Genomic DNA, 23513 nt, shown 5'->3' on the forward strand with positions numbered 1-23513 from the left:
TTGTGACTGCAGCAGCAAATCATGGGCACATTTTGCTTAATGAACAGGCATTAAAGGGGTTATCTGGGACTATTCATTTTCTTTTACTATGGGCCTAAGAATTTACAGACAGGTAGTTGCTACCTGTTGTGCCCGGAGCTGATCTCTGCCGTCACAGATCTCTCCTGACGGCAGTTCAGTGGCTTCCACCGACATCACTTTGACACAGAGCAGGGGCTTCTCTTCCTCTTTGCTCCATTCACGGAGTGTGACTGTCAATCAGCAGGCATGTCCCGTCAAAAAGCAGCCTGGAAGAGAGAGAGCTGTTCTGTTGATGCCAAGCATCTGAATCGCCGGCAGGAACGGTCAATGACTGCTGTGTGTGCCGGTGCTAGGTAGAACAGGCAGCTAGTTAGCAACTAACTGCCTGTTAATTTTTAAGCCCATAGTAAGAAAAAATAGTCCCAGATAACCCCTTTAAGGGTAAACTTCACGTGCCTTATGTTGGAATGTTTGTATAGCATTCTATGTTACAGTTGCTCATCCATGAATACCGGTACCTGTAGACATTATCCCAATAACGTCTCTGACGGTCCAGTGTTCTAGGGATCAAATAATACTTAGTGAAACCAGTGGTCATGTAAGTATGACGTACCATTGACGGTAAAATGCCTCTTACTGCTGCACGATTCTAGAGAGAGCTTAGTGCATCCTAGCCGTGCCTGGGGCCGCTCTTCTGAGCCAATACAGAGTGTACAAGTGGCTCCCATTCTTGCAGAATTTAGTTGTGCTTCCATTTCATGGACAGTCAATCTGTATGACCCCAATGTAATGCTTTAACCATTCGGGCTAGCTGTGCCAATCTCGGTGATTGTTGTCTCAGATGAGACTGTCCCTTTAAAGGCTACAGCAATTATACCATAGTGGAAAGGGAATAAAATGAATCCTCTTTGAAAATGGTTTTGAAAAATACATGTCCCCGATTTACGTCTCTAGCTCCTGGGCTCTGATATATTGGTGATTTTCAACTTCAAATTGTCTCAACCTGCAGTTTTGCTTCATTTTTTATTTTGGGTGCATTAAAATGTGATTTAAAGTGTCACTCTGGCATTTGTTTCCTCCCATCTCAGTAGCATGAATACATTGCTAACCCATTCAGTATGGTCAGCTGTGCCATGTGATCTGCAGTCTGGCAATCCGTTATTATTTGATAATTGCCATAGTTGGACTGTATAGGCAAAGAAAATTCAAAAAGCAGTTTGGCGCTATTTTTTCCTTTCCCTACACCCTCAGTCTTCTGTCTATGTATCAGACTCCATCATTGTGCAAATTGCCTCTTCAGAGGGAATGAGGACTTGAACTCTGTTGCGCCACCTGTTGGAAGTAGCGATCCTACAAGTCACCATCGACTCTTTAACGAGTCTTGCAATATGAATTAGGATTAAAGCCAAATCAGAATCTCAATTTGCAGACATGGTGTTTCGGGCTATTGGCCCTCGTCAGTGCAAAGAATGAGAACTGATTTGGCTAGGTGAGAGGCTCTGGTGCGTGTAGGATGAGACCTGTCTCTCCAGGGCAGCGGGTGTAAAGGTCCACTTTAATGTTTTTATGTACAAGCAATCCCTGGGTTTCAAATTTTTATGTAAGTTGGAGCAGGGCTGAGAAAAAAAAAAAATAATACCTCATCGCTGACCTTTTTGGCTGCCCACTGCTCGTTTCAAGCCATCCTGTCCTCTTTTTTTTTTTTTCATCGCAGCATACCTCATGCCTGCCTCTTCACTATAGCCCAAGAAGCGTATTATTATTATTTTTTACCATTACACACCTCATCTTTTACCTTTTCTCCTCAATGCCCGTTGCCAAGGCCAATTCTTTAGGCCGTCTCGCTCTGCATCTTTGGCCTTTTCACTGTAGGCCATGATGTAAGGCTGCGTCCAGGCGTCAGAGATCACCAAGTGCTGTAAGGTCATTACTCACTACACATGTCTTGACGTCATGGCATCGTGACCTTACGGCACACAGTGACCTCTGGCGCCTGAATGCGGCTAGATATTGACCTAGAGTGAAGATTCTGGACATGCAGCAAGTGACGGAGGAAAGAAGAGGAGCAGAATGAGGGCGGTGAGTAGCTGTACAGCAGGAGAAATGATCATTAAGGGATATTTATTTTTTTGAACATCTTTAGTATCTACAAGTTGTACGTAGTTAGATGCACTCCTTTGTTTGCATACAGGATTGACAGACATGTTAATTTTATGCAAATGATTAAAAAATGGAAGCAACATTTTCTAAAAATATTGATTTATTCAGTATCGAGTATGAACAAAATACAAACACTTACATGCATTGACTCCAATCTATGAGGTTATTATGTCTGAGGAATATTCTGCCACACTGAATGCACTTGGGCACACAAGTTGTCAAGATCCACTGCTGGCAGCTCCCTTTGCATATGCAATTGCTTATAAGTGATGTCCAAGATTTGGTATGCGGAAGTGTCGAGATGCTGCTGGCCATGGTAACACGTTAATACCAAGCAGGTTGCTCATGGTAGCTTGATCATTATGCAGCCTGGCATTGTCTTGTTGAAAAATGAACATGGCGTCACCACTGGTTCCACAACCAAACTAAAGTAATGCTGAGCTGTTGGCATATATGCAATGAAGATTAGAGTGGTCTGGCTGCTGTACATTATGCCACACCACACCATGATCTTAAGGCTGTGTGCACACTAGGGTGACCGCAAAAAATCGATGTCGGAATTTTGTCCGTCTGGACCCCACAAAACGATTCCCCTTTCCAGATATTGAGATAGCCAAAATTTGAGCTCGATCAAACGACGTTAACCCGTGCCGCTCGTCGCTCAAAGTTTGAAAAAATCCAAATTTGAGGTATTTTAAGATTTAGGTATTTTGCGTAGTCTGTTAGACTATAAAGAATGTGACAACAACATTGCAGAAATAGCCCTGACCAAATTTTCGAACCATTTGTGGTATTTGAATGCAGAGTTGGTGGGATTATCGTTTTTTGATCCCACCATTACAGACAATGAAAAGTTGTTAATGGCTAATAAATTGCTCAGTAGCACAGATGAACCATCAGAGCACGCTAGGGTTGTAAATCCAAACGTTAGGAAAGAAAAATTAAAAGAGGTAGGAAGTAACCGACTTTAACGACCTTCTGACAAAAGATGAAGAACAAAAGCAATATGTCCTGCAAGTTGTAAGCAAATGCCGAGCATTATATTCTGACGTTTCAAAAACTACTTTAACAAAAGCTCTAGAATAGATTAGATAACTATGTAAAATTATCAACTCATGTAGGTTAGCGTGCTCTGATGGTTCATCTGTGCTACTGAGCAATTTATTAGCCATTAACAACTTTTCATTGTCTGTAATGGTGGGATCAAAAAACGATAATCCCACCAACTCTGCATTCAAATACCACAAATGATTCGAAAATTTGGTCAGGGCTATTTCTGCAATGTTGTTGTCACATTCTTTATAGTCTAACAGACTATGCAAAATACCTAAATCTTAAAATACCTCAATTTGGATTTTTTCAAACTTTGAGCGACGAGCGGCACGGGTTAACGTCGTTTGATCGAGCTCAAATTTTGGCTCTCTCAATATCTGTAAAGGGGAATCGTTTTGTGGGGTCCAGACGAACAAGATTCTGACATTTTTTCCCCCCCATATGAGATCCGGTCACCCTAGTGCACACGCTGCAGATTAGGTGCGGATTCATCCACGCGGATTTTGTAAAATCTGCAGGTGAAACCGCAGGTCAAAATACCTGCGGATTGCTCTGCGGTTTTGCCCTGCAGTTTTTCATCTCCTCAATGGAGGAGATGGCAAACCGCAGGGGAATCGGCAGAAAGAATTGACATGTCAATTCTTTCTGCGGATTGAAAACCGCAGAAAATTCCGCACCATCTGCATTGCGGTTTTTGATTCCCATAGGGAATCATGGTACTGTACACCGCAGCAAAAACTGCTGCGGGTCCGCAGCGGCCAAAACCGCTGCGGAACCGCAGCAAAATCCGCAGCGTGTGCACACAGCCTAAGAGTAGAACCGGTATGACGTTCTCTCATGAAAGCTTTGCCATGGTGTTGTCCACATTATTTTGTTGGATTCGAAGAATGACACGTAGTGATCCATTCTCTACGGCAAGTGAAATTAGACATCACACTCCAATCAAGAGGTATAAAACAGTATTTGTACAGAACATCAGAAGCTATTTGGCTATAAGTCAGATGTCCAGCTACAGATTTCCAATAGCCTCGTGCCAGCACTATCCAGGATATCATGGTGCAGAGCAAGACGGCAATGGAGACTGGAATGGAGGTCTCGCCTCTTCAGCGATAAACACCTCTTTTGTCTTAGATGCAATGGGAGACAGAAATTAGTTTGAAAACTACATGGGCAACTCTATGAAGGGGTTTGCACTAGGGAAGTTGTTTTTCAACACAGCACCAAGCTGCCTATTACTTGGGCTACTGTGAGCAGCCTGTTTGGCCTAAACAGACTACCATGGCCTAGAGCGTCTCCGCTCTTGTCCCACAAATGGGATTTCATGGGTCGGTGATTGCCAAGCGAGCTGCCAGTAGCCGATTTTGGTGATTGCCCAAGTGCATTGCACATAGCAGAACATTCCTCCGATAACCATTAATAACTTCATGGGACAGATGTGTAAGTGCAGATATTTCTGCACAGGACTTTCATACTGAATAAGTTGCGTGCTTTTGAATATTTTGTTTCCATTTTACACCATTTACAATGCATTAACATGGCTGTCCATTCTGAAATTTCCATAAGTCCACAACCTTTCCTTCTTGGTGTTGTAATATCAATGTTGAGGAGCATATATATTTGTATATGTATAATTGTATGATGCAATAAAATGCAGAAATGGAGAAGGTTATACAATGACCCGTTTCTTGGAACCAATCAATGGTATTTTCCTCTTATATTCAACTCCATTTACAATCGTGATAATGGTTTACACCGTTTATAAACCTCTGGCTGTTTTCTGTTAACCTGCCAAGTGCGCGATCTTTGAAGGACAAGAATACTTTACAGACACACACAACGGATAACTTCTAATTCCAGAGGGAAAGTTGTAGTGTTAAGGTGAAACGCTTAAGTTGCCATATTGGCCACATTTTGCATATAATTCCCCTTCTGATTACAGGAATGTCAGGTTGTTTTATTAGATTTCTCTTGAATTTATGAAGCATTCTCCATATGCCAAATGAAACAGTGAAACATAAATTAGAACAAATTGGAAATGTCCAGAGCTCAACTTCTTCAATATGTTAGGGAACAACGCCCAAGTGCACAATAGTTGCCGGTACTCCCCTCACTCTGTGAAATTTATAGGTGACCCAGGTTTTCCTGCAATCACTTTAATTTTCATCCTTGATGATGGCTCTTTTATGTCTGTGCAGAAAAGGAAAAGCAATAACGTCGAAGAAATGAGCTTGTTCGTACCAAATAAAAGCAGGGTTTTTTTGGTCACCTCCTGAAAGATGTTGATCTGAAGAACACTGGCTTTCAATTACGTGCACATATTGCACTATTATTACACCGCAGTGTCTTGAATTGTTTAACTTTAAAGCTGCAGATGTATCATGACACCGAGCGGCGAAGCGTAACTGTGAAAATCACTGCACCCTTAGCATTTTATGGCCATGTTTGCTAAGAAATTTCATAATTGAGATCTTTGAAAGACTGTGGTGAGCACACATGTGCTTATGACTTCCACAATGGGGCATGTATGATAAACATGGATTTGTGCAGACCGAAGAGCATCAAAGGCATGTGATCATTACTGATAATTTGTCTTACATTGTAAAACATATTGGTTGGGTTGCAAGAGCAGATGATTTGATGGCAACTTATTACGTGGAAAGCTAGAAGAACATCTGCCACACATCCATAAATCTGGAGCTTCCTTCTAGCTTGAGGCGCTTCAGTAAATATAGGTCATAAGTAGCGGGCAGTGTTCCTGATGTAACAGTCCAGTGGGAGATCATGGATAATATTTTATTAGGATAATATATTACAACTGACTGTAGAAAGACTAAGATAGTTCTCATCAATGGTAAATATTTCACTAACAGTATACATCCAATAAATTTTAGGTTTTTCAGAACTTGTCTAGAAAATGAAAGAAGACAGTGTAAATGTGCTACCTGTTTCATTCTTTGCTGAATCTACTTTAAGCGGCTTGTCCACAACTGGATAACCCCATGTGTACTGATGGAATACAAACACATGGGCCGTGCACACAGTGTAAAGGGCCTGTCACACTAAGCGATATCGCTGGTTTTGTGACGTTAAGCGATATCGCTATGTCTGATACTTACCTCTGACCGGCTCCCCTGCTGGTCATAGCTGATTGCGCGAGAACGTCCCGGGCCGTTTCTCGTCGTCGTCCTGCTGGGCTTCCTGTGGAGAGACGAGCGACGCGTGGGCGGGAGGACGTCAGGATCGCCTCGTCTGACAGGTAAGGCCTGTTTCACACTTCCGTTTTTGTGTCCGCCAAACGGATCCGTTTCCGTTTTTTTGACGGAAACTGATGCAAACGGATCCGTTTTTAAAAAAACGGATCCGTTTTTTTTGACGGATCCGCGGTAACCACTAATGGAAGTCTATGGGACAAAAAAAACGGATCCTGCAAAAAAATGGCGGATCCGTTTTTTTACGGAAACCAACGGATTTTGACGGATTTGAAAAAACGGAAGTGTGAAACAGGCCTAAGTAGCGACCGCCGACCGCAGCTATGTCGCTGGTGAGATCTGCCTGTGTGGCAGCTCACTAGCAACCACTTAGCGATGCACCAGCGATCCTGACCGCGTCATGTCGTTTGTCGGGATCGCTGGTGCATCGCTAAGTGTGACAGTACCTTAAGTCGGTAGCACAGTATTCACACCACCAAGAGACTGAAACACAGAGAAATACAGTACAACAAACGTGAAAAAATAGTCTGCTGTATGAAAAAATCTAACAATAAACAGCAAGTGCTAGTAAAAAGATGATAACAAAACAGGGTATTTAGTTGATACGTTTTTTGCAAAAAATGTATACTAAGCCGCTCTACCAAATGCCAAGGTATACCCATCAGTGCAGTCCTAACCTCTCTCTTGTGAGCCATGCACATATAAAGCCTTCTTACACAGCATGTCCACATTAGACATTACCTTTCTGAGTCCTGCTCATATAGGTACTGTTCATATGGTCAGGTTTTAAATACATTGGTTAGGACTGCTCTGATATGGGTATACCTTGATGTTTGGTAGAGCGGCTTAGTATACATTTTTTGCAAAAAAAAGTATCAACTAAATACCCTGTTTTGTTATCCTCTTTTTACTAGCCCTTGCTGTTTATTGTTAGATTTTTTTTTTTACAGCAGAGTATTTTTTCACGTTTGTTGTACTGTGTTTCTCTGTGTTTCAGTCTCTTGGTGGTGTGAATACTGTCCTACCGACTTATTCACTGGCCCATGTGTTTGTATCCCATTGGTTTTTTGCTTTTGCAAGTTTTTGTGAGGTCTCCACCCCTCCCATGTGGGCCATGCACATATAAGGCTGTGTGCCCACGTAGCGATTTTTAAGTGTTTTTGCAGCGATTTTCGGCACGAAAACGCTGCGAAAACGTTTAAAAATCGTGTACAGAACGCCCCCCATGCATTCCTATGGCATTCCGCACATGCTGTGCTAATGCTGCGCTTTTTTCCGCGGCGGAATCGCATCGCGGAAAAAATCGCAGCATGGTCATTTTGGGTGGAATCGCAAAGAATTGCCGCGATTCCGCACCCGTAGGAATACATGAGAATCGCTTACTTCCCGCATGTGGCTATGCCCACCATGCGGGAAGTTAAACGTCTCATGTGCGGTTGGTACCCACGGTGTGGAGGAGAGGAGACTGTCCTCCAGGCCCTGGGTACCATACCCCTGTAAAAAAAAGAATAAAAAATCGGGGTATATTTACCTTCCGACGTCCCGCGCTGCATTCCCGGCCTAAGCGTTCCCAGTAATGCCTTGCGGCACGGTCCAGTGATGACGTAGTCTCGCGTGACTCTAGCGGTCTCGCGAGATCGCTATAGTAACGCGAGACCAACGTCATCACAGGTCTCACAAGGCATCGCTGGGAACGCTGTGGCACGGGATGGCAGCGCGGTACGTCGGAAGGTAAATATACCCCGATTTTTTATTTTTTTATCATTTTTAACATTTTATCTTTTACTATTGATGCAGCATAGGCGGCCTCAATAGTAAAAAGCTGCTCACACTTGTCAAACACTATGTTTGACGAGTGTGATCAACCTGTCAATCACTTTCCAAGCGATGCTTCAAATCGCTTGGAAAGTGCTTGAGAAAATCGCGGCAAAATCGCGAACAGAATCGCGGTGAAATTGCGCGGAAAAAACTGCGCGATTTCTGGGAAGGAGTCCGGTTTTTAGTGTGCGTTTTAACACGCAACGTGGGCACATAGCCTTAAGCCATCTTACACAGCATGTCCACATCAGACATTACCTTTCTGAATCCTGCTCATATAGGTACTGTTCATATGGTCAAGTTTTAAATACATTGGTTAGGACTGCTCTGAAGGGTATACCTTGGCGTTTGGTAGAGCGGCTTAGTATACATTTTTTGCAAAAAACTAAATACCCTGTTTTGTTATCTTTTTACTAGCACTTGCTGTTTATTGTTAGGTTTTTTCTTTTTTACAGCAGAGTATTTTTTCACCTTTGTTGTACTGTGTTTCTCTGTGTTTGTCCCTTGTGTACTGAATAAGATAAAAGCATACTCGCCTTTTGTACCAGCATCGCTCCTAGACTTCAGCTCTCATATGAAATAAATGTCATAAGATTAAGGGTCCAAATACTCGGAGCGGAAAAGTAAGGACAGATGTAGCCATTTTTAAAATGAAATGACAAACATTTCCCGATGCAGAAGAGGGTGACTGCATTCCTAACAATAATTCTATGGCAAATCTTTCTTGTATGTTAATTTTAGAATGCCTACATCTGCATACTGGCATGTAAAAGTTTGTGCACCCTTGGTCATAATTACTGTTATTGTGAATAGTTAAGCAGGTTGAAGATGAAATGATCTCTAAAATGCCTAACATTAAAGATGTCACACTTCCTTTGACGGAGGTTGCAAGCTTACGTATTGTGGCCATTATATAAACTCATACCTCACATATATCTGTTTTTTTTGCACTTTATATCTTTTCAGGGTGCAGCTGGGCCCAGATGGCTCTGTAAACTGTGGCCTCTGTTCACACGGTATGCATTTTTTAGCACTGGCTGGCCCGCCTGATCTAATAGTATGGGCGTCACTAATAGGTTCAGTTGGATGCTTTGCATTTTCTGTGTGAACACTGCCACATACAGATTACATTTTTTGTGCAATATCATACCAAGCGGCCATGTCCTGATTGGAGGCTGGCTGCCTCATCAGGTATTTTTGCACCTGTGCCATCTTAATGGGTCCGCTGCACCTTGTAAGTGCATTTGTTCTGTGGCCTGGGCAGGTAAGCATCTCTGCTTGCCTGCTGTTTTTTATCGTTATAGCTAACTTAGTCTTTTTTCTGAGATGAATGCTGCCCAGGGTTTGGGCAGCATAAATTGTTTGACCGGTTCCCACTAAATAAACCTTATTACTGTTCTATTGATTTGATTATTGAATGTGCCTTGTTTCTATAGTGTATTTTTTTATATTTTCTTCCCCATCTCCTATAACCTGTCTGGGCGTCAATGCTGCTAGAGACGGATTACACTTGACTACAGGCAGTGAGCAGCATTTTAGAGAGAAAAAAGGAAACCCTGCTTGGGCGTAATGTATGAGTGATATTTCAGGGGTAAGACAAAACCATTTTCAAATGAAAGGATTAGCTTATTTATCCCATTATCGATCCAACTAAGGTAACAGTATAAAATTGTCTGAAAGTACAGGGACTATAAAATAGCTGAAACCTGTAATATCTTGCACACATGTGAAAGTCTTATTCCTGCTTACTTGCTTTTGTTATGCCTCAGAATACACTTTCTGTTGTCCACTTTAGACAATGCCTATTTTTTAAAAAGCTCTTTTGCCCCAATAAGCTGACAACGTCTAGCTGTTCTGACCTCCATCTACACCAGGAGAGATGGCGCACCCAGTGACATGGTTCCAATTACTATATCCTTTCTTGTCTCCTGTGTCTGACTAGCCGCAGTAAGTTCAGGTCATGGATTGCCCGCAAAGTTTGTAATCCACTGCAACAGCCCGAGCTGGGGCTCCGACAAGTGTGAAGAACTACTGGAAAAGACAGTGAAGAACTGTTTAGCTTTGGCGGATGAGAAAAAAATCAAATCAATTGCGTTCCCTTCAATTGGCAGTGGAAGGTGAGTGATATTTTAATGTTAAATCTGGTACCAATAATGTTCAAATGTAAAGTCATGTTTTACTAGGTACTGGTAGTACATAAAAATCAGTTACCTTGCAGACACATTGCTGTCATCTGTGGTACTGTATCATCACTAGTTTTCTAGTATGTACTCCCAATTCAGAGGTGAAATATCTCCGAATTCTCTGCTTCACTGTTTGTACTGCTCTGATGATAGTTGTATGGTACTGTAGAGTCCCCTATCCTCTTCCTACTGCAGGCAATTTTCAGTTTTTTATTTGTTTTTTTTCTTCTCCTCTTTTTATTTTTCCATGACAGACCAGTATGAGAGCTGGGATGGGACAAGTTGTAGTTTTGAATTTTCCCATTCATTTTACTATACAATGCACTGAGAAAAAAATCAAGATGCTGTGAAAAAAACATGCAAGTTTAGAGCACCCCACAAGGCCTTAGGTTACTCGGTACCTGGCCGGTTGGGTTCTTTAAAGGGGATGTCACGGTGGCAGTGACCCGGTCCGTGGCCCTTGGCGCCCAGTAATTAAAATAGAGGAAAATTATGTGGTGTTTGGTCTTGAAGCTACCCGTGGTGTTCGGCAATGGGCGGCCGACGCTGCGGTTTTGGTCCACTGGGGCTGTTGGTGACGCAGCAAAGATGGTTCAGCTCCCCACGGGTAGAGCAGGGCCCCAGGGCAAATATATTTGATTGTTCAGATGGTGGTGAACGTTGGGGTGCAGAGGAAAAGTGAAAGATACAGAGAGGTGCGGTTTTCTTTACCTTTTACTTCATTGTAAATGCAATCTGGGGTACCATATACAGATGATGGATTGAGTGCCACGTAGGTTGGTAGATCCAGAAATAAGGAGGCCAGCTGGTGCTCCGCAGGTTACAATGTGGATTAAAAAATGTGGAGAAGCGGATATGTGCGCTACTGGTGTCTCGACAGATGGAGATGTCCAAAAACCCCTTGAGATAGTAGAGTAGATTTATTCTGATTTATTCTCAATGTGGTTCAAAGTGCTCTCACTTTTTCTTCAGGATAACCACGCTTCACCTGCACATTTTGCGTATAGCCACCAGGTTGAAGCGCCATGACTATGCTATTAGGCAGAAAACACTTATGATCTTAGTTTGTTTACTCTGACACTACAATCATTGTGTAGATGTTTAAAATCAATCCCTACCTGTCAGGTCATTTCCCTGCTGTTGTATTCTAGTCACTTTCTTAGCACCGACTTGCATGCAACTATAAAAATATTCAAGTCAGCATAAATCTTATTTCCACTCTAAAAAGCTATGAAGAGTGTGTTTTAAAGAAGTTGATAGGATCTCCTAGTATAAAAGCAAATGGAGACTTGTCATTTAATGTACGGTAACTCCAGTTCCTAAACAGATAAAATACAAGAGAGCAATAAGGTTTTATCCTAATATAAAAGAGCGAAGACGCGCTCACCTTAGAAGGTTGTGTGAGACTCAACCACTGAAAAATCAGATTCTACAGCTTCCTTATAAAGTATCAGAAATGGGATTGCCAGGGAAATGGAAGTTTTCTCACTTACTGGAAGGAAGATATTCACAATCAGATGTAGTATAATGGTTTATTGTCAACACCAACTCCTCCCTCAGGACAACCATAAATTATATATATATATATATATATATATATATATATATATATATATATACCGTATATATATATATATACCGTATATATATATATATATATATATATATATATATATATATATATATATATACAGTGGGGCAAAAAAGTATTTAGTCAGTCAGCAATAGTGCAAGTTCCACCACTTAAAAAGATGAGAGGCGTCTGTAATTTACATCATAGGTAGACCTCAACTATGGGAGACAAACTGAGAAAAAAAAATCCAGAAAATCACATTGTCTGTTTTTTTTTCTTTTTATTTGCATATTATGGTGGAAAATAAGTATTTGGTCAGAAACAAAATTTCATCTCAATACTTTGTGATATATCCTTTGTTGGCAATGACAGAGGTCAAACGTTTTCTGTAAGTCTTCACAAGGTTGCCACACACTGTTGTTGGTATGTTGGCCCATTCCTCCATGCAGATCTCCTCTAGAGCAGTGATGTTTTTGGCTTTTCGCTTGGCAACACGGACTTTCAACTCCCTCCAAAGGTTTTCTATAGGGTTGAGATCTGGAGACTGGCTAGGCCACTCCAGGACCTTGAAATGCTTCTTACGAAGCCACTCCTTTGTTGCCCTGGCGGTGTGCTTTGGATCATTGTCATGTTGAAAGACCCAGCCACGTTTCATCTTCAATGCCCTTGCTGATGGAACGAGGTTTGCACTCAAAATCTCACGATACATGGCCCCATTCATTCTTTCATGTACCCGGATCAGTCGTCCTGGCCCCTTTGCAGAGAAACAGCCCCAAAGCATGATGTTTCCACCACCATGCTTTACAGTAGGTATGGTGTTTGATGGATGCAACTCAGTATTCTTTTTCCTCCAAACACGACAAGTTGTGTTTCTACCAAACAGTTCCAGTTTGGTTTCATCAGACCATAGGACATTCTCCCAAAACTCCTCTGGATCATCCAAATGCTCTCTAGCAAACTTCAGACGGGCCCGGACATGTACAGGCTTAAGCAGTGGGACACGTCTGGCACTGCAGGATCTGAGTCCATGGTGGCGTAGTGTATTACTTATGGTAGGCCTTATTACATTGGTCCCAGCTCTCTGCAGTTCATTCACTAGGTCCCCCCGCGTGGTCCTGGGATTTTTGCTCACCGTTCTTGTGATCATTCTGACCCCACGGGGTGGGATTTTGCGTGGAGCACCAGATCGAGGGAGATTATCAGTGGTCTTGTATGTCTTCCATTTTCTAATTATTGCTCCCACAGTTGATTTCTTCACTCCAAGCTGGCTGGCTATTGCAGATTCAGTCTTCCCAGCCTGGTGCAGGGCTACAATTTTGTTTCTGGTGTCCTTTGACAGCTCTTTGGTCTTCACCATAGTGGAGTTTGGAGTCAGACTGTTTGAGGGTGTGCACAGGTGTCTTTTTATACTGATAACAAGTTTAAACAGGTGTCATTACTACAGGTAATGAGTGGAGGAAAGAGGAGACTCTTAAAGAAGAAGTTACAGGTCTGTGAGAGCCAGAAATCTTGATTGCTTGTTTCTGACCAAATACTTATTTTCCACCATAATATGCAAATAAAATGAAAAAATAAACAGACAATGTGATTTTCTGGATTTTTTTTTCTCAGTTTGTCTCCCATAGTTGAGGTCTACCTATGATGTAAATTACAGACGCCTCTCATCTTTTTAAGTGGTGGAACTTGCAGTATTGCTGACTGACTAAATACTTTTTTGCCCCACTGTATATATACAGTGTGTATATATATATATATATATATATATATATATATATATATATAATAAGGCATCGTGATTACTCGCTAATCCCGCCCCCTGCAAAGTAGCTCCGCCCCACCATATCACCACACATAATCCCGCCACCCACCCATTACCACACACAATCCCGCCCCCACCACATTACCACACACAATACCGCCCCCACCACATTACCACATAAAATCCTGCCCCCACCACATTACCACACACAATCCCGCCCCCCCACCACATTAGCACACACAATCCCGCCCCCACCACATCAGCACACACAATCCCGCCCCCCACCCCATTACCACACACAATCCCGCCCCCCACCCCATTACCACACACAATCCCGCCCCCCACCCCATTACCACACACAATCCCGCCCCCCACCCCATTACCACACACAATCTGGCCCCCACACCACGTCACCACACATAATCCCACCCCCCCACCACGTCACCACACATAATCCCGCCCCCCCACCACATCACCACACATAATCCCGCCCCCCCACCACATCACCACATTCGATAAGATTGGCGTTCTCCTACATGATCCTGCATTCACACATGGTCAATTATACACTGCATTCTCTAGAGTAACAAGTTGTAAAGGTCTTTCAGTTCAAATTGTACCTGGTAGAAGTCAAGGAAAGATCTTTGAAAATGACGAAAATGACTATACATTTAATTGTGTTTACAGATAAATTTTAACTTAATTTATGTTTCGTTATGAAATTTGTTTAGATACTGGAATGAATAAAAAACGCACATCTTACTGAATCCAGTTTGTTTTTGATTTTACACTGTGAATAAAATATCATTAGTAGTATTCAGATTTTTAATGATTATTGATGTTATTAACTTCATTTTAATTGTGTGTGTGTGTATATATATATATATACACATATACATACAGTTGTGGCCAAAAGTATTGACACCCCTGCAATTCTGTCAGATAATACTCAGTTTCTTCCTGAAAATGATTGCAAACACAAATTCTTTGGTATTATTATCTTCATTTAATTTGTCTTAAATGAAAAAACACAAAAGAGAATGAAGCAAAAAGCAAAACATTGATCATTTCACACAAAACTCCAAAAATGGGCCAGACAAAAGTATTGGCACCCTCAGCCTAATACTTGGTTGCACAACCTTTAGCCAAAATGACTGCGACCAACCGTTTCCGGTAACCATCAGTGAGTTTCTTACAATGCTCTGCTGGAATTTTAGACCATTCTTCTTTGGCAAACTGCTCCAGGTCCCTGATATTTGAAGGGTGCCTTCTCCAAACTGCCATTTTTAGATCTCTCCACAGGTGTTCTATGGGATTCAGGTCTGGACTCATTGCTGGCCACCTTAGAAGTCTCCAGTGCTTTCTTTCAAACCATTTTCTAGTGCTTTTTGAAGTGTGTTTTGGGTTATTGTCCTGCTGGAAGACCCATGACCTCTGAGGGAGACCCAGCTTTCTCACACTGGGCCCTACATTATGCTGCAAAATTTGTTGGTAGTCTTCAGACTTCATAATGCCATGCACACGGTCAAGCAGTCCAGTGCCAGAGGCAGCAAAGCAACCCCAAAACATCAGGGAACCTCCGCCATGTTTGACTGTAGGGACCGTGTTCTTTTATTTGAATGCCTCTTTTTTTCTCCTGTAAACTCTATGTAGATGCCTTTGCCCAAAAAGATCTACTTTTGTCTCATCTGACCAGAGAACATTCTTCCAAAACGTTTTAGGCTTTTTCAGGTAAGTTTTGGCAAACTCCAGCCTGGCTTTTTTATGTCTCGGGGTAAGAAGTGGGGTCTTCCTGGGTCTCCTACCATACAGTCCCTTTTCATTCAGACGCCGACGGATAGTATGGGTTGACACTGTTGTACCCTCGGACTGCAGGGCAGCTTGAACTTGTTTGAATGTTAGTCGAGGTTCTTTATCCAACATCCGCACAATCTTGCGTTCAAATCTCTTGTCAATTTTTCTTTTTCGTCCACATCTAGGGAGGTTAGCCACAGTGCCATGGGCTTTAAACTTCTTGATGACACTGCGCACGGTAGACACAGGAACATTGAGGTCTTTGGAGATGGACTTGTAGCCTTGAGATTGCTCATGCTTCCTCACAATTTGGTTTCTCAAGTCCTCAGACAGTTCTTTCGTCTTCTTTCTTTTCTCCATGCTCAATGTGGTGCACACAAGGACAAGGACAGAGGTTGAGTCAACTTTAATCCATGTCAACTGGCTGCAAGTGTGATTTAGTTATTGCCAACACCTGTTAGGTGTCACAGGTAAGTTACAGGTGCTGTTAATTACACAAATTAGAGAAGCATCACATGATTTTTCGACCAGTGCCAATACTTTTGTCCACCCTCTTTTTTATGTTTGGTGTGGAATTATATCCAGGACAATTCTTTTTGTGTTTTCTCATTTAAGACAAATTAAATGAAGATAATAATACCAAAGAATTTGTGTTTGCAATAATTTTCAGGAAGAAACTGAGTATTATCTGACAGAATTGCAGGGGTGTCAATACTTTTGGCCACAACTGTGCCTGTGTGTGTGTGTGTGTGTGTGTGTGTGTATATATATATATATATATATATAATGTATGTATGTATATGTGGTATAGTAACCACTGTGTCCGCTAGGGGGCGCTGTGGGGATGTCCCAAGAGAGAGGATGAGTGGCAGAATCCTGAAGGACCATTATATATCTCAAGGTGGGTGGCCTTGAGATGGAGACTTATGTGTGTGTGTTGATCAGCAATGATATTGCTGAGGTGTTTCAATGTAACAGGGAAAAGTCTCCAGGTAGCTGGGGAGACGGGCGGACCCAGTTACCTACAAACCCACCCAGAGGGTGTGTTTGAGAACGTTGTAATAAAAATGTGTGAATGGTTCCAGGACCTGTGATGAGGTCATAGCCATGTGACCCGGTGGGCGTGGCTACAGACCGTATAAGGTGGCCAGGATAAGTCACATGTGGTGAATGCAGGGACCTGGTTGGTCCAGTGTGAAAGGTCCCGCTGAGATGTGGCTTCCTGCCTAAACAGCATGTGAAATGGCTGTGAGTAATGGCGACGTGTGCCTGATAGTTCCCTGGAGGGAATGAACGTGTGCAGCATGGTGAAGCGGCATGAGGAAATCCTGACAGGGTGAGATAACTTGGTGGCTAGAAAGCCTGCGCATTGAACAGTGCATATCTTGTATGACTATAGGATAACAGAGCTGAACTCTGTAACAGACGCTATGCTGACTATATGCTGTTTTCTGTTGCTTTGATGGTTTATGATGCTGAATAAACCGAAGGGACTATGATTGTTTTATGGAAAACCCATGCCGGATCTCTTTTTTGTGTGGCTGCAAGCGAGAATCCCCTGCTTGAATGACAGCGCTACCTCACTATATATATATAGCTCAGGACTGTTACGGTATGCCTGTAGCAAATAAAACAGTGATTTTATCAAAATTGTTGCCAAAATGTTATAAAATAATTAGTATAGAGTGCTCCTGTGTGTTTTACCTTAGTCTGCAGTGTCTTTCACATCCTGGATTTCCAATTAATGCAACAGTTTTTTACTGTTTATTTTACACATTCACAGCTATTGCCATTTAAGAAAGTTGTCTTTGGTCACCGAGTATTGAAACCTATATAAATACCTCTATCAATATTATTTGCACTCCATGGCTGGCTTGTTGGCCATCAAGACATGACAAGATCATAGTAAGAAGACCCACATTACAGATCTATTGTAACTAAGAATGTGACTTGCTCTAGTTATGGCTTTCATTCATTTAATTGATAGGCGCACAGTGTCAGAAAATATCAAGAAGTAAAACAAAAAAAAAGGATTCTTGTAGCGTATGTTGAACTAAATGCAGAAACTTTATTTGATATGTAAGAAAAAATGTCGATCCCTCTATGCATCTGTAGACACATATTACATGTGGTGCGGCCAGAGATGTGCCATGTAGCCTGCACATTCAGTGTCTGTTCATTAGCTTTGCTGTATACATGTAAATCTTCATGTCTCCACCCTTTTCTAGTTCAGTCGAGCCGCAGGGACAAGGTGTAACATTTAGGGATTGTCCAGGATTAAAAATGGGTCTGTTTTTTTCTTGAAAAATGGCATCATGTCTGTCGATGGCCTGTGCCTCGTATCGCAGTTCACATTTAAGTTAATGGGGCAAAACCAGACACAGGCAATAGACAATGGTTTTAGGTTGTAGTAGCTCAAATTGACAACATAAGAAGTCTGACATATTTTTTGTTTTCACCAGTGGAGTAGTAGTATTTCCTCATTACAGACGCTGGTGATCAAGATACATTTCAGAAAATAAGCTTATTTATAAAAGGACTGAAAGTCAAACTGCATTAGGAAAACAATATACAGTACTTGTAGTTGTGCAGCTGCCGAACTGAAAACATCTGTCAGGCAGACACGACTTCTGAAAGCAACAGAAACAGCTTAATTCCTCTTTATAACTGCAGAATAGGATTATGCTTTGGGCAGAAGGATCAAATAAATCATGTTCTACTTCAAGGAGAGAAAAAAAGACTTATGTTCACATAGCTGAAATGAAACACAACTTTAGCACAGTATTTTTATGTGTAGTGTTGGTACAAATCCCACATTTGTACTTTGAAAACCTTCTTTTTACGTTTTTATCCATCATAAATAGCACATCTGTCACTTTGTATAATTTTCTTCATGGTAACTTAAATGAAGATATCATTTTCTATTTCGGATGGTAAAACTTGAATATGTATGTATCTGCTGAAAAATATGTTCTTTCCAAGAACGGAAAATTCATATTTGACGAAGTTTCAGACAGAGGATTTTTTTCACTCTGAAGTCGATGACGTTCACAGCTCCACAGTGTCATCTTCCTGGTTATTACAGTTAGGGCTTCATTTAGACCTGCTGCTTTTCACCCATCAACGCACCTTCATGAGCATTGATCGACTATGTAACAAGTCATTGGACGCTCGTTAACTGACCTGTTTACTCCGGTTGACCAACAGTGATCGAGACACAACGATTGGTAATCCTAGCCTTCTGTCCCCCGAATTAGCCATATGGCGTAATGCGTAGGGTCTGCCATTTTTCTCCTATTGCATGGTGGTTTGTATTACTCCATTGATTTGATGTTTCATTTTTTTTATATTGTCTTATCGCCAGGGTTGGACTGACCCACCGGAGAATACTCCGGTGGACCCTGGCTTCTTCTTCAGGAGAGTTCATAGTGCAAACCATGCAGTTGCTATAGGGCTTTTGAATGGGGAGAAAGGTGGGCTCTCAGAATCAAATCCTCTGGTGGGCCCAATGTTCTTCAGTCTGCCACTGCTTATCGCCACCCTGCTAGTTTATATCTTTGCATGTTACATGTCCGGACATGGACATGGGTAAGAGCCATTAATGGGAATAGAAGCTCCCTTGCTATGTAGGTTTTGCAAATGAATGATCACCGACCTAAAAATAAAATTTGACACCCTGTTAAACTTTACCTATGTGGTAACAGGGAGCCTGCCACCCCCTAATAGAAATTTCTGCACTGTCACTTTACGTGCATATATACATTTGTAGGGGGATTGCTCATTATAAGACTGGCTATATGATTGTCTTTCCCCATGTCTAATGTCTGTGATGTTACAACTCTTCTTACTGGTTCACCTGTAGCTGGACTCAAATAGCTCTGTTTTTGACCTGTGATACAGGTGATTGATTTTGTCATGATTTATTTTTGTTATTAGATTTATACCTTTTTAATCATTATGCATTGTTTAGTGGTTGATATGATCTATGAAGCATCTTATAGGGGCCGCATATAGGCGCATAATCTATGGAGCATCTTCTGGGGGCAGCATATAGGCCCGTAATCTATGGAGCATCTTATGGGGGCAGCATATAGGGGTATAATCTATGGAGCATCTTGTAGGGGCAGCATATGGGGGAATAATCGATGGAGCATCTTATAGGGGCAGCATATGGGGGAATAATCGATGGAGCATCTTATGGGGGCAGCATATTGGGGCATAATCTATGGAGCATCTTATAGGGGCAGCATATGTTGCATAATCTATGGAGCATCTTATTGGGGCAGCATATGGGGCCTCTTCTATGGAGCATCTTATGGAGCCTATTCTATGGAACAAAATACTCGGCAATCACCCTAGCATGCTCGGGAAAACCCGAGCAACGAATATACTCGCTCATCACTAGTTGCCAGTAATAATGATTATTTTGGTGGCGTTAATGATCCAGTAACCTAATGAGTGAGCGTTTTGCTCCTTCTTCAGGCTTTTGCTGGCATGTTAGTACTGAGTGTTCCTATGGACTATGGTTTGCGTTTTATCCTCTTGTCTAAAAGCACCATTATAGTCCAACCTTCTGCCTGTGACTTGGGGGCAACACTGTGGTTAGCAAGTAAAATATATTTCTATATGTAATGAAGACAATAATGTACGGTAGATCTTGTTACCTCCATTTGAGTGTTTGAATGTATATAAAGCAGAAATATTTACTTAGATTTGCATGAGCAAAACAGTTATGCTAATTATGCTAATATTTCTAATATTCAGGGATTTCATAAAGGCCTGTAGCAAAAGAATAAGGTTTGGCAAATGTGGTATCAATTTTTAGAAGGGGGACAAAAACCGCCTGTAAGTTTAACCTCTGCTGTAGGAAAATCCTTTAGGGTTTTGTAAGAAATGCTATCCTGGACTATCTTACTAACAATAACCTCATAACCCACAATCAACATGGATTTATCTGGGATTGGTCCTGTTTTACAGGAGGGAAGTTCCAGAATAGACCAGGGTAAGGCCCTTGGATGTTGTCTATCTGGACTTTAGAAAGACTTTTGATACAGTGACACATAAAAAAGTTGCTACAAACAAGGAGAGCAATGGTACTAGTGGAAAGCATGTAGTTGGGTAAATTACTAGCTCAGTAACCTGAAACAAAGGGTAGTTTATTAATGGAACACACACTGATTGGGTCACAATCAAAAGTGGTATTGCAGGGGTCAGTATTGGGCCTTTTTTAACATTTATTAATGACCTTGTAGATGGCATACAGTTTAAAATTTCAATATTTGAAGATGGTACTAAACTCTGCAAGGTAATCACAGATCAGGATAATTACAGTATAATTTATTATTAAAGAGGCGTTTGTGTCATCTAAAGGCTCTGTTTGAGAAAGCTGAACATGAGCGGGTACAGTGAAAAGTTACCAAGGTTGTGGAAAGGGTGGGCTGCATTACCAATACAGGTTATCAAACAGGGTTACTCAGTCTGGAAAAATGAAGGCTTACGGGCGATCTTACTACAATGTACATGTATATAAAGGGACAATATAGAAATATTTCTAATGATCTTTTTATACCAAGGACTGTAAATATGATAAGAGGGCTTTGTCTATGTCTAGAGGGAAAAAAGTTTCTACATCATTACAGGGGGCGACTCTTTGCAGTGCCAGCAGTGAGATTATGGAATTCTCTGCCACATGATGTGGTGATGGTTGCTTCACCAAAAACTTCAAATAGGGCCTTGATTCCTTTCTTGAAAATTATAATATTACTGGTTTTAGGTACTGGACTCTGTGATATGGGACATTGATCCAATGAACTAGTCTTACCGCCATATGTAGACTCGGTAAGGATTTTTTCCCTTAATATGGGGAAACTAAAATCTACATTATGAGGTTTTTTGCCTTCCTCTGGATCAACCTGTTATGTTATAGTTTGAACTCAATGAACTTATGTCTACTTTTTTTCATAAAAAAACTGCAGCTATAGTATAAGGGAGCGGGGAATATTGTGCTTACGGTAATTGTACAAAATTGTGAATTTTCTGTTTTTGCAGGATTTTACCAAATATTTAAATGCACTATAATTAGGGCCAATACATAAAGCTTGGGGTACATGTAGTTGTGAACATTTTAGCTAGTGACCCAACAAGAATGATATTTGGTACTTCAATTGTAATGTTATATTGTACCCAACTACACATACAATGGTTTGGTAATATAATTCTATACAGTGTTCACTTACTCGTTCTACACAGTCCCCGAACGTTCCTCAACTTCAGTCTATAAGACACAGCAACAGATCATATTGTCAGGATTTCCTTAGTATGGCACAGCTGATTGTCACTGCCCTAAATAATTAAGTTATACAGTGCCCAATTCATTGATATATATTTCCTACAAAATATTGGCTTATAGTCTCAACAATATTGCTAGTAAAATCACTGTAGAAGCCCTTTCAGAAATTAAACTCCGTAATGAAAAAATTTGTGTGCTTGGTTTTGAGCTATAACTTCACTGTATAGAAAATTTAACATAACGGAAGCAAGTCCGGTCCTCAGCTGTCAAACATGGGGAGAAGACGACAGAATGTCATGATCCTATGGTTGGTTTGGGACTGGTGCGCCAGGTGTTAATCATTGTGGCCTCTCTCTGGTTCTGGGGGGGGCTTTTTATAGCCTCGGGTTGCTCTAGTCCTTGTCAGTTATACTCCTTCCCTCGGCTGAGTTAAGTTGACCCCTGTGTGCCTGTGCCTTCTGCCTGGTCTCATGTGTGATTATTTGGTTCGGACCTGGTCTGTTTCCCCATTGTGTATTTGCCTGCTGATTTGGTACTGTCTGTTTGCTCGCCTGGTTCTTCGACTTTTGCGTGGTTATTGACTATCCGTTCTGTCGGCCCCCTTGGTACCGTTATTGCCTCTCTCGATTTTCTGACTCCTCTGGCTAGACCCTCACAACTCTCCTGCTCCTTGTGTTCTTACCTGGTGACCACGGCTCACGTTACCCTTCTGCTGTGCGGTCGGACCCTGATGCATCCCGCTACCTCCTCCGGGCATACTGCTGTTGGCTCCGCCCTGGTCTCACCCCCCTGCAGTCACGTGCCGCAAGTCCTGTTCGCCGGCGGTCATATACTGTCCCATCTATTCCCTGGAAGCTGTGAACCCCGCTTTGTCTGCTCTGCACTGGACCCGTACAGACCGGTGGGTACCCGTTACGCGGTCCGTGATACAGAAGTGGTTTATCGCTTCTGTATTTTATTTCAGTGCTATGCAGATTATGGATGCGTTGATTTTTCTGTAGAACCAGGCAATCACATAATGACCGGTTGTCTGTTGGCATAGTAGCAGACCCGGATCAGCTCGACTTGTGTCAATTTATTGTGCTGTTTTACCCTGGGGCTATTGTAGATAGCCAAAATAAAATGGCAAAATGATTAATAAAGAAAAAAAAGTGTGTCCTAGAGATGATGATCTCTTGGGGGACAAATTATGTAAAATAAATACATTTAAAACATTCATAAATTAACCCCTTAGTGATGGAGCCAAATTTTTAAAATCTATCCAGTATCACTTTATCTGGTAATAACTCTGGAATGCTTAAACAAATCCCATTGATTTTGAGACTGTTTTTTCGTGACACATTGTACTTTATGATAATGGTAAATTTAGGTTGATATGTTTTGTGTTTATTTATAAAAAATAAAATAAATTTTAGAAAAATATTAAAAAATTTGCAATTTTTAAACTTTGATTATTCCTTTAATACAGATAGTCATACCACTGCAAAACATAAATAAATAACATTTCCCTCTTGTCTGCTTTACATCAGCACCATTTGTAAAGTGTTATTTTATTTTGTTAGCCTTTTAGGAGGTTTAAAAATGTAGCAGTCATTTTTCATTTTTTCAAAGGAAATTTGCAAAATTTATTTTTTTTGAGGGACTTATCCAGTTT

General features: G+C 41.4%; 1 protein-coding gene across 4 annotated transcripts in view; it reads left to right on the plus strand.

The window, feature by feature from the left end:
• The window catches only part of MACROH2A1 (macroH2A.1 histone), a 103062-nt gene that overhangs the window by 72343 nt on the left and 7206 nt on the right, over positions 1 to 23513 (plus strand). For all 4 annotated transcript variants that reach the window (XM_073573801.1, XM_073573799.1, XM_073573798.1 and 1 more), the window contains exon 8: positions 10204 to 10378. In XM_073573801.1, the coding sequence (XP_073429902.1) occupies positions 10204 to 10378 (175 nt within the window). The remainder of the gene's footprint in view (positions 1 to 10203; positions 10379 to 23513) is intronic.

Source organism: Dendrobates tinctorius, unplaced genomic scaffold (genome assembly GCF_039654945.1).
Source record: "Dendrobates tinctorius isolate UK_male_01 unplaced genomic scaffold, ASM3965494v1 ptg000036l, whole genome shotgun sequence".
Taxonomy (NCBI): Eukaryota; Metazoa; Chordata; class Amphibia; order Anura; family Dendrobatidae; genus Dendrobates; species Dendrobates tinctorius.